This window comes from Cydia amplana, chromosome Z (assembly GCF_948474715.1).
Source record: "Cydia amplana chromosome Z, ilCydAmpl1.1, whole genome shotgun sequence".
Taxonomy (NCBI): domain Eukaryota; kingdom Metazoa; phylum Arthropoda; class Insecta; order Lepidoptera; family Tortricidae; genus Cydia; species Cydia amplana.
In genome coordinates, this window is record NC_086096.1 from 26137795 (window position 1) to 26154783 (window position 16989).

General features: G+C 42.4%; 1 protein-coding gene across 3 annotated transcripts in view; it reads left to right on the forward strand.

Moving 5' to 3' along the window:
- The window catches only part of LOC134661385 (TLD domain-containing protein 2), an 86315-nt gene that overhangs the window by 51321 nt on the left and 18005 nt on the right, over nucleotides 1-16989 (forward strand). Inside the window, exons 10-21 of one of the 3 annotated variants that reach the window (XM_063517450.1) lie at nucleotides 30-102; nucleotides 352-495; nucleotides 1326-1418; nucleotides 2362-2586; nucleotides 4000-4194; nucleotides 5794-5924; nucleotides 7441-7533; nucleotides 10958-11082; nucleotides 11620-11782; nucleotides 12117-12252; nucleotides 13943-13999; nucleotides 14782-14874. In XM_063517450.1, the coding sequence (XP_063373520.1) occupies nucleotides 30-102; nucleotides 352-495; nucleotides 1326-1418; nucleotides 2362-2586; nucleotides 4000-4194; nucleotides 5794-5924; nucleotides 7441-7533; nucleotides 10958-11082; nucleotides 11620-11782; nucleotides 12117-12252; nucleotides 13943-13999; nucleotides 14782-14874 (1528 nt within the window). Of the gene's footprint in view, nucleotides 1-29; nucleotides 103-351; nucleotides 496-1325; nucleotides 1419-2361; nucleotides 2587-3999; nucleotides 4195-5793; nucleotides 5925-7440; nucleotides 7534-10957; nucleotides 11083-11619; nucleotides 11783-12116; nucleotides 12253-13267; nucleotides 13326-13942; nucleotides 14000-14781; nucleotides 14875-16989 lie in introns of those variants that run through there. The other 2 variants (XM_063517445.1, XM_063517449.1) reach the window with 2 other exon arrangements.

The following is a 16989-nucleotide window of genomic DNA, read 5'->3' on the forward strand; positions in this document are numbered from 1 at the left end:
TATTGACATAATATAAATTCCCATTTCAGGGCAGAGACAGCTGAAATATACTATATGAATAAATCCGAACATTCTCCAGGAAAGGATTCCCTGCTAGTCAAGGTAAGCAATACTAAATACACTAATATAACCGGAACACTGAGTACGCGCAGCTGGTTTGGACGTAAGTTGCTGCAATTTGCGCTGCTGTAGCGCTGCTAAAGGATTCAGCTGCGTAGGACAGCTTAAGTTGAATGTAGGGGATTCACTGACGTCGCTCACGGCAGTCGCTTTCCTAAAAACTAGGCTCCCATGAGCCGTGGCAAAATGCCGGGATAACGCGAGGAAGATGATGACCGTGATATATTGCAGGACGAGACTTTCCCAGAGCTGCAGGCGGCCAACGGCGAGGGCGCGGGCGACGAGCGGCCCGGCTCCGGCGACCCCGAGGACCGCGGCGGCGCCGCCTTCCCCAAGGCCTTCGAGCGCGAGCTCGTCACGCCCACCGCGCTCCAGGTACGTGGCCTTAGAGGATATAATCAAACGGAGACGCCTTGTCTGTAATTTTCTGTACAAAACAGTCTGCCGATTTTTGCGGGGGAGGGGAACGTCAAATGTATGCGTAACGTAAAAATAGCCATGTCAGATAAACGTCAGTCCATACATTGTGTATGACCGTTGGCCGCCTATTTTCGACAGAGGGGAAAGCTTGTTAATGGCTACTCCGTTTAGTTGTATCCTCCAAGTAGGTACGTGGCCGCTCTAAAACATACATCAGTACCTACTCTTAATCCGTTCTTGACGTAACAACCCTATGGGTTCACTTTATTCACTATCTTATACCTTTAAACGAGCAATTCTTGTATATTTAAATACATATCTTGACGACCGGTCTGGCCTAGTGGGTAGTTACCCTGCCTATGAAGCCGATGGTCCCGGGTTCGAATCCTGGTAAGGGCATTTATTTGTATGATGATACAGATATTTGTTCCTGAGTCATGGTTGTTTTCTATGTATATAAGTATTTATATATATTATATATATCGTTTTCTGAGTACCCACAACACAAGCCTTCTTGAGCTTACCGTGGGGCTTAGTCAATTTGTGTAAGAATGTTCCTATAATATTTATTTATTTATTTATTTATTTTATATCTCGTGGAAACGGGTCTAACGATTTCGATGAAATTTGCTATATGGGGGTTATCGGGGGCGAAAAATCGATCTAGCTAGGTCTTATCTCTGAGAAAACGCGTTTTTTATCTCTACGGATATTCTATTAAACACTTCATAGTTTATTATAATTACAAACTGATTTCAATTTCAAAATTACTATTAATGTTTCAGCAACAATCGACTGAAGAGAGGCGGAAGTCCCTTCTGGATCATCACTGGGCTATCCCAAGCAAAGACAGGATGTCTATCGACCAAGGAAGCGAGGTAATTCAAACTTGGAAAGTTTAACGTGTTGATACTCGGATATATCGTGTTGCTGGCAAAGGTGTACCATTGCGCTATGGCCGACAGTTTGTGTTTTCCTGGCCCATAATCCATACTAATATTATAAATGCGAAAATGTGTCTGTCTGTCTGACTGTCTGTTACCTCTTCACGCCTTTTATCCCAAAAATCACCCTTTAAGGGGGTGAAAAGGGGGTGGAAGTTTATATGGGTAATCGTTAAAAAGCAGATTGGGTAAAAATAAGCTACCCAAATTACTAACTCCACGCAGACGAAATCGCGGGCAAAAGCTAATTCTCTATAAGCTTAGCGGCCGTTTTGGCTATGTTGGCTTATATCGGAGCATTTCTGTTGTTATTTTGACACCCAAAATATTAGATTCGAATAAATAGCGGTGAATATAGTTATTAAAGTTTTAAATAATTACACTAGGGTGACTGGTATAGTTCTTGGCCACTCTTAACAATGTTTCAATTGGCTTGTTTATTTTTGTTTAGTTAGGAAAGGCCAATTACATACTATCTATAGTTCGTTTTTTTAGCATTAGAAATAAGGTAAACTCTCTTAATGTGTCTTTTAATTGTAAAACACATTTTAAAAATAAGTTACGGTAAATGTGTAACAATTATGAATCTAATACGATCTTTTATAGTCTTCTGCTTTCATAAGTAATAGTTATTGATTTTAAAAAAGGGTTTTTCAATTAAAAGACATGTCAAAATCGCTTACCTTCTTTCAAGTTCTTTCTAATGCTAAAAAAAGCGAACTATAGTGACAAATAACTATATTATCAGTCACCCTACGTATGTATGTATTATGTCATTCATCTGAATCCGCGTTAATCTAGCGTAATTAATAGCTACAATCTTTTTGGCGGAGAACTGTTTATATTGGACTAATCGTAGAGCGACGACGTGTTTCAGGTATCGAGCACTGACCAGAAAGAAGAAGGCGCCGTCGCGAGCGCCGAGCCCGGGTCCGGCACCGACGAGGCGGGCGCCGAGCCCGGGTCCGGCACCGACGAGGCGGGCGACGAGGCGGGCGCGCAGCCCGCAGACGCGCTGCACCTCGTCAAGCTCTCCTACCACGACTCGGGCATAGACATCCGCGACCCGCTGCTGCATGTCACGCCCGCCAAGTCTAAGAAGGTGCGTCTGCCCACCTTCATGCACACTTTTTAACGGAAACGGATACAAGTCTACTTAGGACGATAACACCATAAATATGTATATATACACATAATCACTCGCACATAAAAGTGTTTGCGTCGTAATTACGCAAATTCATAATTATTCACTTTTGAAACATGACTAACGAGTCCGTTGATAATTAGGCTGTTTATTTACTTCCTAATCTAGTCATGCCTTGTTAGAATGTACTTACAACATTCTAACAAGTAATTATACATTGGTTATACAATGTTGTCTATCACAAAATATATTAATTTTGTTTACTTATATTTATCGCTTAATATTAGATTATTCTAACACCGTATTTCATATTGTATGTTACTATTAAGTAGCTGTTATTTTAGTTAATTATATTTAGCTTATTAACGTACGGGAACCTTTCATCTTATTCATTAATTATATTGTTTAAATGCCCATGTTATAGTTGAAACTATTTAAGATTAACACAACATACAAATACTACCAGAGCAATAATAATTACTTCAAGTAAACGTTGATGCCAATATTTGAGTGGATAGTTCATCTAAAGTGGTTTCAACGGTGGTATAATGTGTGTATTAACCCGCATGTTTTATAGGGTCACCACATCCACGATCCATGTCACGATGAGTATTATCACGAAATAGACACTATATACGAGTCGGCGGACGAGCACCCGCTGTGCGACGCGCGGTACGAGGCCAAGTTCCTGTCGTGTTTCTCGGACATGAGCCCGTACGACTCGCACGACGAGGTGAGGCGGGTGTAGCGCTGTGCACTTGCTGTTCCGTCTCCGTGTCCTCGTCACTTCGGGTCGACCTCTCTTTTGTATATGCCTACATTCCTTCTATTCAGTTTCAACGCATACCTTGTCTTGGCCTCCTATAAATATATACATATGTGGTATTTCGGATTTTTGGTGTGTTTGGGTCGTTTACTTTCGTTCTATGCTGCAACTATCTAAAAATGCGTCAATTGTTGTATTTATTTGTATAACTTATGTATAAATGTTGAATTACAAAAACCGGTAGGATAACTGTAGTCATTATTTTTAAGAACAGTTTTAGTCTTATAATAAATGCTCCCTCGGGTGCGATGTATGGTAATGAATGAAATCGTTTATTTCAGGCAACTAGTGGCCCATACATAAATACCTTAAAACTAGCATACATATTATAAAAATATAACTAAACACTAAAAAAACATGATTGCGATGCATTACGCAACCCCGCAGTGCCAGGGAACCGGCCGCGGAACCGCCGAAACTTGACACCCTTCGGCCAAAACTCCTCCTTGGTGAAGGTCGCTAGAATGACTAGTGACAGTTGCCTACTTGTTGTCATGTGGAGACAGGATAATGTGAGTGGTGTAAGATAGGTGATGTCGTTCCAGGTGTACAGCGACGCCGACATAGTGCTGTCGGCGGAGTGGGTCCCGCCGGTGTGCCTGCCGCGCGGCGAGCCGCCGCTGTCGGCGCCGCCGCTCGGCGAGGCGGAGCGCGCGCCGCGCAAGCCCGCCGCCGTCTCCTTCTCGCTCGACGGCAACAACCAGAAGGAGGACGCGAACAAGCCTGACAAGAAGAATAAGGTTCATGTTGTTCCGCCTCATTATTTGACCAGATAAGCGCCCTGGCCAAACTAGTAGCCTGCCGCAACAGCGAGCGAGCCGTATTTGTCGTTCATGGTAGCAGAGGGCCTACCGCGAACCACGTTCGACGTGTTGGCTCTCTGTCGCACTTGTAAATTCGTACGTAAGTGTGACAGGGAGGCAACACGTCGAACGTGATTCGCGGTAGGCCCTCAGAGCTCTAACCATACAGAACTCAGACTTTAATCAAGATAACATATTCTAAGATAAATAATAATGAAAAACATTCTAAACTACATATTTCTAGTTATGATGTACGTTCGACGTTTTAAGTTAAAAAAGGATCAATTTGGCTACCGATCATTATTACTTCTATATGACGTTATTCATACTCGTAGGTAATTAATGCACAGTACCTACACTTCATATCGAGGAACCGTTTTGATGCTTTGATAAAAGTAACTTATTTAATCAATACAATCTCTTATAAACAAAGCAACAGTTTCCTTCGTACACGCGTGCTGAGATATGATCACTAAACTGTAACATACGCACAGAGCTGCCCACTGCCGTGTACGTGACCAGCGGCATGTAGCACGCCTCGCCTCGCCTTGCTGATGACGCGTCCGCCTACTACTGAAACCATTTAACACGATTGGATGAAACTTGTTTTCAGTTTTCTTCGCATAAAATCGATTCACTGTCCACCGCTACTGCTTGCTTTCGTGGCAATAATTCATGATACATCTTTTTGCAGGCATGTCAAATCACTCATTGATAATAGAGTTTAAACCTTAGCACAGACATTTTTTCCCAGTCCTATGCTAAGAACTGATCTACTTAACGAGTAATTAAATACTTAGGGATAACAAGGAAATGAAATATCAACCACATAATATACATATCGATGAGTACGTTGGCTAGCAGTGCATTCTACATATATGTACTTACTACTTAGCAGTAACCATGATTGACGTATTAAGATAAGCGGGCACTCGTTGATCATAACTAACCCCAAACGAAGTCTTAGTCCCGCCACACATATAGTTTGAGAAATACCTATCTATTGTGCTGTCATACAGATTGCTTGTATAAATGGGTCACTGATACGAAAGATAAACTGATGATTTCTTATCAGCCTATCTTTCACTTCAGTCTTGTCATGTAGCTACTGTAAACAAAGCAGATCATTTTCCTTATAGCACTATGGAATTTCTAGAATGTTTATTGTATTTTGGTATACTGCTCCTGGAATTATTTAAATCCGTACGTATATGTAAATATTGACGTTCTGGTTGTGATTGCATCTTCCTTGCTGAATAACAATGATTACCTTACGCACGAAGAGCAAAACTAAGTCGAGCATATAAAAAAAAGTTTGCAAGAAACAGGTCCCACTAAGTGTTTTACTCGACTGCACGCCTTGTGCATTTTTGTAGGTTAAAGATATTTATGTAGGTTGTGGTTATCTATAAATGGATAAGCATCAGCCATGACATCAGTTTTAAAAGTATGTAGGATAGGTATTGGATAGGACTAGGATAAATAAAATAATAAAATGAAATAAACCGGGTAACAATGCGTGTATATCGTAAACAGATGCTGAAGCGGCTCTCGTACCCGCTGTCGTGGGTGGAGGGGCTGACGGGCGAGGGCGGCGCGCCGGCCGGCGAGGCGCTGCCCGCCTCCGACACGCACAACACCAGCGTCTTCTCCAAAGTATTCAACAGGTAGCGTCTCACTCCGCCACTAATCACCTTACACGAACCACCGCTATGGACAACTGAACTGTCATACGCGCTCGGAACCGGACCAAATTAAGCAGTTAATTTGTCAGCTGCCCTTTTAAGGGCCGGATTATTGAGCGCTTCTTGGCGCAATACATTGTACGGAAACCGGATCTTCGCTCGTTGGCTCGGCTTCGTTATAGTTTACCCGTTACATTTGCAGTTAAAGAAGCCCGCTGTTGACTATAGTGTTGACCGGTAATGTTTGATTTGATATGATATTTCAGTTGCCAGTGCCACACCTTCGAATAGTATTCAAAACTCATTCATTTGAACTCATACAAGAATAAGTTAAACTTTACTATTTATGCCGTGATAGCATGAAATCTAAATGATTAAATGCCTTTTTTGCACCTAAGGCACAATTCCAAACATGTTTCAGACGGCTCGTGATATCATCCATAAATACAATAGAAAATAATCATTTAATCAAGTATTCATCATTTAATCATTTAATTGTTGTTGATAGCCTCCATTGACAAAAGTTGTCTTATGATTATCAAATCACAAGCCGTCGTTAAAACAAATCGAATGAGGGCTACTGTATATGAATTCGTTGCTACAGGCGCTAGTGTAAGCTCTCCAAAATGTCAATTGTCACTGTTTCTGGGTCGGTTACGCGCGTTTATTACAATTATAATTCCATATTTTGTGAACTTGTTTGTATGAGTTAATGAGTGTCAGTACTTTAAAGCTGTCCGGAGTCAAAAAAAGAAGGCATAATTAAACGGGTCGAAGAACCAACTTATTTATTAAAGCTTTGGTTTCCTCCGAAAGCGGTGCCGTCATATAGCAGCTGTCTCCATACAAATACTACGACATTTATATTTAGCCGTATTATTTAGTATGGAGATGGCCGCTATATGACAGCACCGCTATCCTAGGAAAACCGATCATAAGAGGTTAGTTTTTTTACGGTATGGTGTTACATTACATACCGTATGTATTAAATATGGTTTGAAATAAAAAAAATTGTCGCGCCCGAAATAACAATGACTTTGACAGCTGTACTTTGGACATTACTCAACAGTGACGTCAACTGCTGATCACAAAAACGGTAGCCCTCATTGCCTTTATTGAGTTGCCATCCACGAACAGAGGGCAAGCAGACCACCGTTACTTTTATCTTATCGCTTGAATGAGATGCTAATAGTGCCACGGACCGACGCCAATAACACGAGGCTAACAGGCTCCAACTGTGTTTACCAACATCACATCTAGCTGACACTTTCAATACATTTGTTTTTACGATACTGACCATTATTCGCTAATCGTCTCAAAAGTATTTAGAACTCGCCGCGTACTCATATAATACGTAAACACTGTAATATAATACTGTAATATGTAACAATTGCTCAAGCCTAACATAGAGTAATGATTTATTGCAATGAAACATTTTTGTTTTGCTACCGTGGATGCTATCTGGATTTGACACGGGCCGCTCTGTTCATTGCTAAAGCTCGACAATGAACATAGTGGAGTTCGGTACTGGTTTGTTCCTGAGTAAAACCCCCTCCGAAGAGGCACCGCACGACGCGCTCGCCGCCCCGGGGTACGTCACTCGCTGCCGGACAGTCCATGTGCCAACTCGTTATGTGAATGTCTGCCTTGAGGAAACATCGAGACCACAACGCTCTTGCTCGCTCCTTCTGGCTCGTGCCTCTACCGATCGCTCTGCTGACGGTCTGCTCGCTTCATTAACTGTGCTGGCGTACAAGGTTTCGTAACTAAAGCTGCACATGCACAAGTAAGGCGGAAGGCTCCGCCCTTCGCTCGCAAACAAACCAAGCCGCGCGGTTCCGATACTCTAGACAAGAGAATGTTCTCACGTTCATACATTTCAATATGTTATTGAATTAAGCGTATTCAAATCAAATCGAAATGTCTTCACCTAAGACGTCATGCAGTATTTACTTTCTTTGTATTCTACTAATTTCTTTGTCTCAAAAGCTCTTATAATAACCCTTGGAGTGGCAGGATGCCGAAAACGGTAAATTCAATCAAATACCTATGCCACCTGAAGGGTTAAGTACCTAAACCTAATATATTTTACTATAGTGCAGTACGGTCACGTCTGATACAGACGACAAAGTGCCAAAATGATGTACATATACACCTTCATATATGCCTATGCTGATTAGTAAGCTTATTTTAATAATATTTGTCTCGTTAAATAGGTATCACTCGACATGTATCGCGTTATCGTGAACGGCTATAGTTACAAAACCCTGGAATAGACTGGCACGTTTCTTTCTACGCTCGCGCGGCGCGACTTCAGAGTGAAAGGGGTGACACAACTCGAGCTAAAGATCGGTTTTCCTAGGATAGCGGTGCCGTCATATAGCGGCCGTCTCCATACTAAATAATACGGCTAAATATGGATGTCGTAGTATTTGTATGGAGACGGCCGCTATATGACGGCACCGCTATCGGAGGAAACCAAAGCTTTAGTAAAGTGTCGCTGTGGTCAATGTCGTCTCCTATTTTTAATCACGTTTCTCTTTTAGAAAGCAATTTCACAACTGTTTCTGTGTTTCTACTTACTGTCTTGTGTTAGCTAATTCTCGATTGCGATTACAAATAAATTTGTTTTATTTTTATACCTGTTTTTTGCTTTTTTATCCTAAATGAGGTTAATGTCGTCCGGAATGGCATGTTGTATCAGTGTTAGGAAAATAATAGAACCATTGTAGGGATGCTGTCCCCGTGTAGCGAAACCTCCCATGTCGCACCTTCCAATCATAACATACTCGTAATATGCCATAAGACTTGATCGTCAAGCTTCTTCTTTTAGAACTGTTCGAGTCTCGATTTATTATCATCATCATTTGGCATTCTCATGGTACGTCATACTAAGAGCACTTAAATTGTTATGTTATGGCACTATTATTGTTGTGTTCATTGTGCATTGACTAAATGTTTAACGCATGTTAAGCTTGTATATTTTCGGCAACAAGGAAAAACGCCAATTGCGAAGTATTCGTCGAGCCATCTCTATGGATGCCGCGTTTATTATATTATAACCATAACTATGCCTCGTAATTCGTGGTAACGAAGATCACGTTTGTATCCCCGGATAACTCATCTAATGTTACGTTGACGTTCTAGTTGTAATGTGTGTGGCCCATTATACATGTTTACACGGAGGCATGATCTTGATGTCAGGTAAATATTGGTGGAAAGCTGGTAATTAGCATCATGGATTACCTACCTTCAATATGATCCCATATTTCAAAAATAAAAGTTTCCAGTAACATTTGGCAATATTACGCATTTTAATTTCTAAAGTAGCATTCCTTTTCTTGAGGTAACCAACCAGTACGAGTACCACCGTGAAATAAATGGTATTATTAGGTAATATTACTGAATGTTTTTGGACTTTATCTATTTCTTAAATACAATTTTCCACAAGATATGATACAAACAAGATCATTAAATTGTTTTTTGCTTGCAGGAGGCTAATGTGTTTTTTATACCTTATCTATCATTGTTTATTGTTTATTTATTAGGATCACCAACAGAAGATACAATTTACATACGAGTATACGTTACAAACTAAGAGGGCACATTTATTATTGATCCCCCACTTAAAGGCAATCACAGCATGCATTAAGTATTATAATGTTTAATTTAAACTGTAAGTTAACTCTCAGAAAAAGACTAACTAAGCATAAATTACAATAATTTAGAAAAAGTACCTATAAAATACTAATTAACAACTTAACATTAACAATAAATTTTCCACACAACGCAACTAAGGTGAGTTAGACGAGCTAGCTGAGGTTGCCAACAGATAATAATTTGTTTTTAAATAAGGCTTCACTGTCGTGAAACACATCCAATGAGGGGACATTGTTAGCATGCTTGTTGTATAGGCGAGCCAGGCGAGGCAAAGGGGAATGAGCTAATAGGTTAGTTCGACTACGACGCACATAAAGTAAGGCACAAGGGTAACGTGGCAAACGAGACGGCACTTTCAGCCCTATCTGACTAACCATATGCATGCAATCAATCCTGCCGTTCAGAAGCTTGTGCAAGAACATTAGGTCCAGCATAATACGCCTACTACTAAGAGATATTAATTTAAATTGTTTTAGTCTTGTATTATATCCTTGGCAGCCCGTTCCAAAGCGATACGCAAGATGTCTAGTAAACCGTTTTTGCAAACGTTCAATCCTTTCAATATGTACTTTATAACTAGGATTCCAGATAATGCTACAGTATTCTAGTTTACTTCTTACAAAACAGTTAAAAAGAGTCACCATTGTTGAACATTCTTTAAACTCCCTAGCACATCTTAACACAAACCCAAACCCAAATCATGTACTTGAATAGAATGGAAAAATCACGATGGTATCGAATTAACTTGATTGCTCCAATTTTTTCTTTCGTACATTTTATCAATATGGTTCCCAAGGTCGACGTACCAAAGCTGCTAATAATGAATTGATTAGGGTAATAGATACAATCCATGTGTGTACTCAAAAATGCTTATACAATAATACATTTTATTCGTTTAGTCGCATTAATTTTAGTCGGGTTTGGTGAATCGACCTGTACATGAACGAATAATTTACAGACTGTAAACAAGCCGATAAGAGTGGTCGCTTATCGACAGGGTAAGCAGGATCTAGTGATTTTTAGTCACTTCGTTGACATTGCTACAATGAAGGTCGTTTGACGATGTAGAATCAGTACAGTACGCAGTATTTTTTGTCCTGATTGGCGCAATTATGCGTAAGCTGGCGCACGCCCGCGTTCGCGCCACTCAGGTAGCAATAATGGTGATGCACCTGCCGCACCGCCGTACCTTGCCGCAAATATTAGGCTAATGACGTAATGACCCCGCAGTAGATCGGCCCCTTGATTAATATTGCCGGATCAGTGAAGAAGGGATGGGTATAACATACATATATACATACACATCTCCCCTTACCATTTTACGGGACAGAGACTTATGCAGTTTGTGTGTACAGGCGCAGTTCGCTGGGCGGGTTCGGGCGCGCGACGCCGAAGCCGGCAGCCGGCGCGCAGCCGCGCCTCGACTACCGCAGCATGGTCTCAGTCGACGACATGCCCGATCTCTTCGCTTCTTTTGACAGTCAGTATCAATAATACTTTAATGTCGAACTATGTATATTCCTAGCCGAAGTAGGATGAACTAATATCGGCCTCACTCCAAATACCACTGACTGCTTCAGAGGGAACATTAGGCAGTTTAAACCTACCGAAAAAATGAAAAGTTTAGCCTGCGAATAACTTATTAATAAAAGTCTAACACTAGTTAGATTGCGACAGTCTTTTGTTTTGCCGCGAAAATTCCAGGCTCAATATTTCATTTTTAGGTTGACATTGTTTACACAGGAAATGGTTCCAACAAAAAATCGTTTTGAGTGATGGCTCTTGCACATGGCGCATAATGTAAGCAACTCCTGCAAGTTTCACGCACCAGTTAGTGGCGTATGCTTGTATGTGATGCGAGTTATTTGCTCAAGTACCTACCTCAATATGCGCTGGTTACATGCGCCATCATGATCAATATCCATAGGGCCAATTTTTGGGATTTCTTATACTTTTTCTTGGTTTTTATTACCTATTTTTTTGACAGTTCTATATTAGTGCCTACTCGTTTCCTCAGAGCTAATCCCGAGGCCTGCGCGGCCCAGCGACGACCCGCCGCTGTACCTGCGGCTCCGCATGGGCAAGCCGGCGGGCCGCCCCCTGCCGCGCACCACGCCTCTCATGTCCTACGGCCGCAAGCGCATGAAGCCCGAATACTGGTTCAGCGTGCCCAGAAACAGGTCACTTATCTTTCCTTAACCATTTGTCTCTTAGGGGAGAATTATTGAAGTGAAGCATGTAGGAGGAGCGGGCCGAGCCTAAGCTTACCAAACAAGAAGTTTCGGGAAACATTACGTAATTTTATTTACAAAATAAACACTGTAAAATTGCGAGAAAACTGAAGGTAACATAGAGACACAGAAGTAACATGGACATTATTATTAATATTGTGCAGGCTGGCACATACACCACTTAATAATTAGGATTATGTGTGGTGTGCCTACTCTAAATATTTTTTAAACATTAAAACGCGTTTTTGTGAAGCTAGTAATTACATTGAAAATATTGATACAGGGTGGACGACTTGTTCAAGTTCCTGACACACTGGGTACCGGACCGGTACGGGCCCCTGGGCGACGTGTCCGCGCAGGGCTTCGAGCTCATCGACTCGGACACCGAGTGGGACGATGACGACCACAAGCCACACAAGGTCAGCGCTCGCTACTCTACTCTCCGCCACCGTTCGCGGTCGCGGGACACTGGCCCGGACCGGTACGGGTCGCCGAGCGACGTTTCCGCGCAGGGCTTCGAGCTCCTCGACTCGGACACCGAGTGGGACGATGACGACCACAAGCCACACAAGGTCAGTGCTCGCTACTCTACTCCCTGCCTCCGTTCGCGGTCCCGGGACACTGGCCCGGACCGGTACGGGTCGCCGAGCGACGTGTCCGCGCAGGGCTTCGAGCTCCTCGACTCGGACACCGAGTGGGACGATGACGACCACAAGCCACACAAGGTCAGCGCTCGCTACTCTACTCCCTGCCTCCGTTCACGGTCCCGGGACACTGGCCCGGACCGGTACGGGTCGCCGAGCGACGTGTCCCGCGCAGGGCTTCGAGCTCCTCGACTCGGACACCGAGTGGGACGATGGCGACCACAAGCCACACAAGGTCAGCGCTCGCTACTCTACTCCCTGCCTCCGTTCGCGGTCCCGGGACACTGGCCCGGACCGGTACGGGTCGCCGAGCGACGTGTCCGCGCAGGGCTTCGAGCTCCTCGACTCGGACACCGAGTGGGACGATGACGACCACAAGCCACACAAGGTCAGTGCTCGCTACTCTACTCCCTGCCTCCGTTCGCGGTCCCGGGACACTGGCCCGGACCGGTACGGGTCGCCGAGCGACGTGTCCGCGCAGGGCTTCGAGCTCTTCGACTCGGACACCGAGTGGGACGATGACGACCACAAGCCATACAAGGTCAGCGCTCGCTACTCTACTCCCTGCCTCCGTTCACGGTCCCGGGACACTGGCCCGGACCGGTACGGGTCGCCGAGCGACGTGTCCCGCGCAGGGCTTCGAGCTCCTCGACTCGGACACCGAGTGGGACGATGACGACCACAAGCCACACAAGGTCAGCGCTCGCTACTCTACTCCCTGCCTCCGTTCGCGGTCCCGGGACACTGGCCCGGACCGGTACGGGTCGCCGAGCGACGTGTCCGCGCAGGGCTTCGAGCTCCTCGACTCGGACACCGAGTGGGACGATGACGACCACAAGCCACACAAGGTCAGCGCTCGCTACTCTACTCCCTGCCTCCGTTAGCGGTCCCGGGACACTGGCCCATGGCGGGACACGGTTCAGCTAATTGGACGGACAGATGCAGAGGAGAGTTGTTGGGGGAACGGCCGATATGTTGTATCCAGGTGATAAAAACACAGCTTTATGAATTACCATAATAATTCATAGTAAAAAGGCTCATAGTATAACAGTAGATAAGTATACTAAAATTTTAATAATTGAAAAAAATCCAATAACTCAAAAAAATCCAGTAACTTTGTCGTCTTTTGTAACGGGGGAAACAAGTCTGCAAAATATCAGAACTGCCGGATTTGACGCAAACGCTAAATGTATAAAATTACTGTATTCAAATTAATGAATACAGACATATACTTAAAGTAGTTGATTTAATTACACGTATGTTATGTATAATAGATAATATGTAATACAATAGGTAGCAGTGATGTTGCACAAAAACTTATCGCTAGATTAACATCGCGACCCATCAAGATAAGGGTAACTGAGTGACATATTTATGAGCATCTCTCAGCTCGCGCGCGACTAATCAGTAATAATTAGCGAGTAAGATGCAGCGGGAGCCGGTGATGATGTGAGTGTTGTCGCAGGGCGAGCGCACCGGCAGCTCGGGCGACGTGTCGGACATCACGCGCGAGTCCTGGGAGGTGAGTGTCACACACACACACGCCGCGCCGCCCCCACTTGTTTACTTTTTCTCAACTTACCTTTTATTGTTATCTGTTTTCGAACTCGTTCGATTTGTGAATTAACAATGCTTCATTAACACACTTTTTGCCGTCAACATTGCATCTATATCCCACATTCCACATCAGTACACATTGAACATGATTGTTTTTTGATATTTCATATAATTCTTTTTAAATTTGCACTATGAGTATGTATGTTTACCTTGTTTGCATATTACGTGTCTGCGTACACGCCGTCGCTCATGCGGCAGTGACGCATCAGTATCGCGATGCGTACCATTGTAGCCTCGCTACATACCTAAATATTATTGCTGTGCGTCGCTTCACCAATTCACATTATATTGTTAACTTGCCATAGTTATACATACATATAGCAATATTGTACCATATTACTAATTTGAGGCATTTAGCATATGATTAACGGTCTATAGAAATATAATTAAAATACGTTAAGCATGTTACTAACATTTACCTAATTATACTCCTACTACCTACTATCATCTTCTACTAAAATACAAGACTATAATACACACAAGGCATTAAAATAATACACATAATGATAATTTAACTAGGTATAAGGCTTCCAGTAATCCGACAGTATTACGACATACCCGTAATAAAAAGACTTCATATTTCATATGTTTTTAAGTTAGCTATTGATGTGGGTCTCGTTAAATAGTGTCGGATTAGAAGGATGTGCGTTCGAGTATATTAACTGTGATGTGTGTGCGGCTGCGTAGCTGCTGAAGGCGCCGTACGTGAAAATATATTCGATAATGAAGAGCCAGGCGGAGGCGCTGGGCGACTCGCTCGGCGAGGAGCCGCGGCCCGAGGTACTGTCCGCGCGCCGGCGGCTGCGACCCGGCCGTGCCCTGCCTGTCCACGCACCGTCCAAACACTAACCTAACGCGTTCCACACGCACGACTGCCTTCAAACTATGCGATCTCAATGCGATTACTGGAAACATAAGGGCACTATCCGAATCGCAGCCCGCCTGCTCCTGTAGCGCGAGTGTACCGCACCCTATTATAGAGAATGAACTAGTGAACAATGCACTAATACATTATAGATTTATACGTATAGTCGTCAGAAGAAATTACAACCAAATTGTATGACTGTTAGAAGTAGTAAGCTTAATGTTAGCGTGAATGTTTTCCCATTGTTTGCTCTTTCAAAGTTTATACTTTGCTTCCGAAACCGATTAATGTTACATATTTGCACTTCAAAAGCCAGTGTGATTTTCTTGACCTAAAGTGTTGTTTTAGATATAACGTAGTTTCACTCGTTATTAGTTCACTGTAAACGTTGAGTTGTAATGAGCGATGCACCGAACGGCGCGCGAACGCTGCGGCAGTACAGCGTCGAGGTAAACGACGCTCTACTCTCCACTAGATTTTAGTTTGCACTGTACTTATCCGTCACTAAATACTTCTTTTCATAAGTGAAGGCCGAATTGGGCTGTCATTGCAGTCATTATGACATTTTAAATAATCTCGATTCAACAGGGAAAATTTCTTGGCATGTACAAACAATTCGTACGTATTACAATAATCACTTTATCAGAATCTGTTCCTATATATAAACTAAACCTGAATTCGGGCCGCTTTGCTACATAAATGGCGAGTTCTGTCTTTGTTATTAGTAAATTACGTTTACTGACTTAAGTATCTCATTAAACTAATAAAAAACTTGAGAGATTAATAATGTCTAAGTAAAAGTAAAATATTAAAGACAATTATACAGCAAACATGCAGTTAATTACGTTATAAATCGACTTCTAGTTGATTCGTAATGATGATGTCGACAGGACAATGAGGCATTATTTATATCTCGCGAATAACGACAAAATGGGTACCTAGTAGGTACGTAGGTTTTATCAGTAGTAGGTTTGTTCCTATGTCTGGTACCTATAGAAAATATTGCCCCTAAAATATTACTTGTTTATACTAACGGCATGTATATATTTTTTATTACTTTTGATCTAAATAAAAAAAATGTTTATTACTTAGTCAAATCTGGATCTTGTCGAGGTTAAGCTCTATCTCGAAAGTCTAACGGTCGAGATCTCGAAACACCCAATCTCGATTCAGATTTTTCGTGCGAGATCTCGAATCATCAATCTTAGTGCGAGATTGCATTTCCTGGCCCCGACCCCAGAAAAACAAACCTAAACGTTACGCACAAATAACAAAAAATCATTAATTTTGTTCTTTAGGCTGTTAGGGATTATATTCAATTAAAAATATTGGAATAAGTAATACAAAGCCATCAAAGGAAGCTTAGAAGAAGACATATACTAGAGCAATAATAAAACCACTGCAACATCTTTGTTGATGAGTTATTTATAGATAATTTGTACGTTATTTCTTAACACACTGGAGTTGAATGCAACCCGTGTTACCCGTGTGTGTAGAGGTATGAGTTAAAGTGCGTGTATAAATTCGCATTATTTTAAGGTTCGTACCTTTAGTACCTACAAGACATCTATAAATATATTTATATTTAGTAAATGTATGTACGTGCCCTACGTAAATAGGTACATGATACAAACAGAACCGAGGAAGAAAGATGTAATATATCATACAAATACATATTTGCTCTATCGTGATAGAAACCCAATGTCTCAAACCGCTACCTTTTTAGTTAACTAGACTTTACTAATCGAACCTATATCGACATAGACGAAGACTATTATCCTAAAATAAAATCAGTGTCCTCATATCCAACAACAAAAAGCAGACAACATAATTTGACACTACCGTGGATTGTAATGGTCGTACGGGTTTCGGACAGACATTTCCGTCGCGTGGTTGGATGCAGAGCGGGCGGCTACATTGTAACGACAGGGGACTTCACTTGTTGAACGAAAAATTCTACTCATGCAATTAAATTTTCAACTACTGATGCTCGTACCTCGTAATACCTAAATATAGAGCACTAGCTTCTG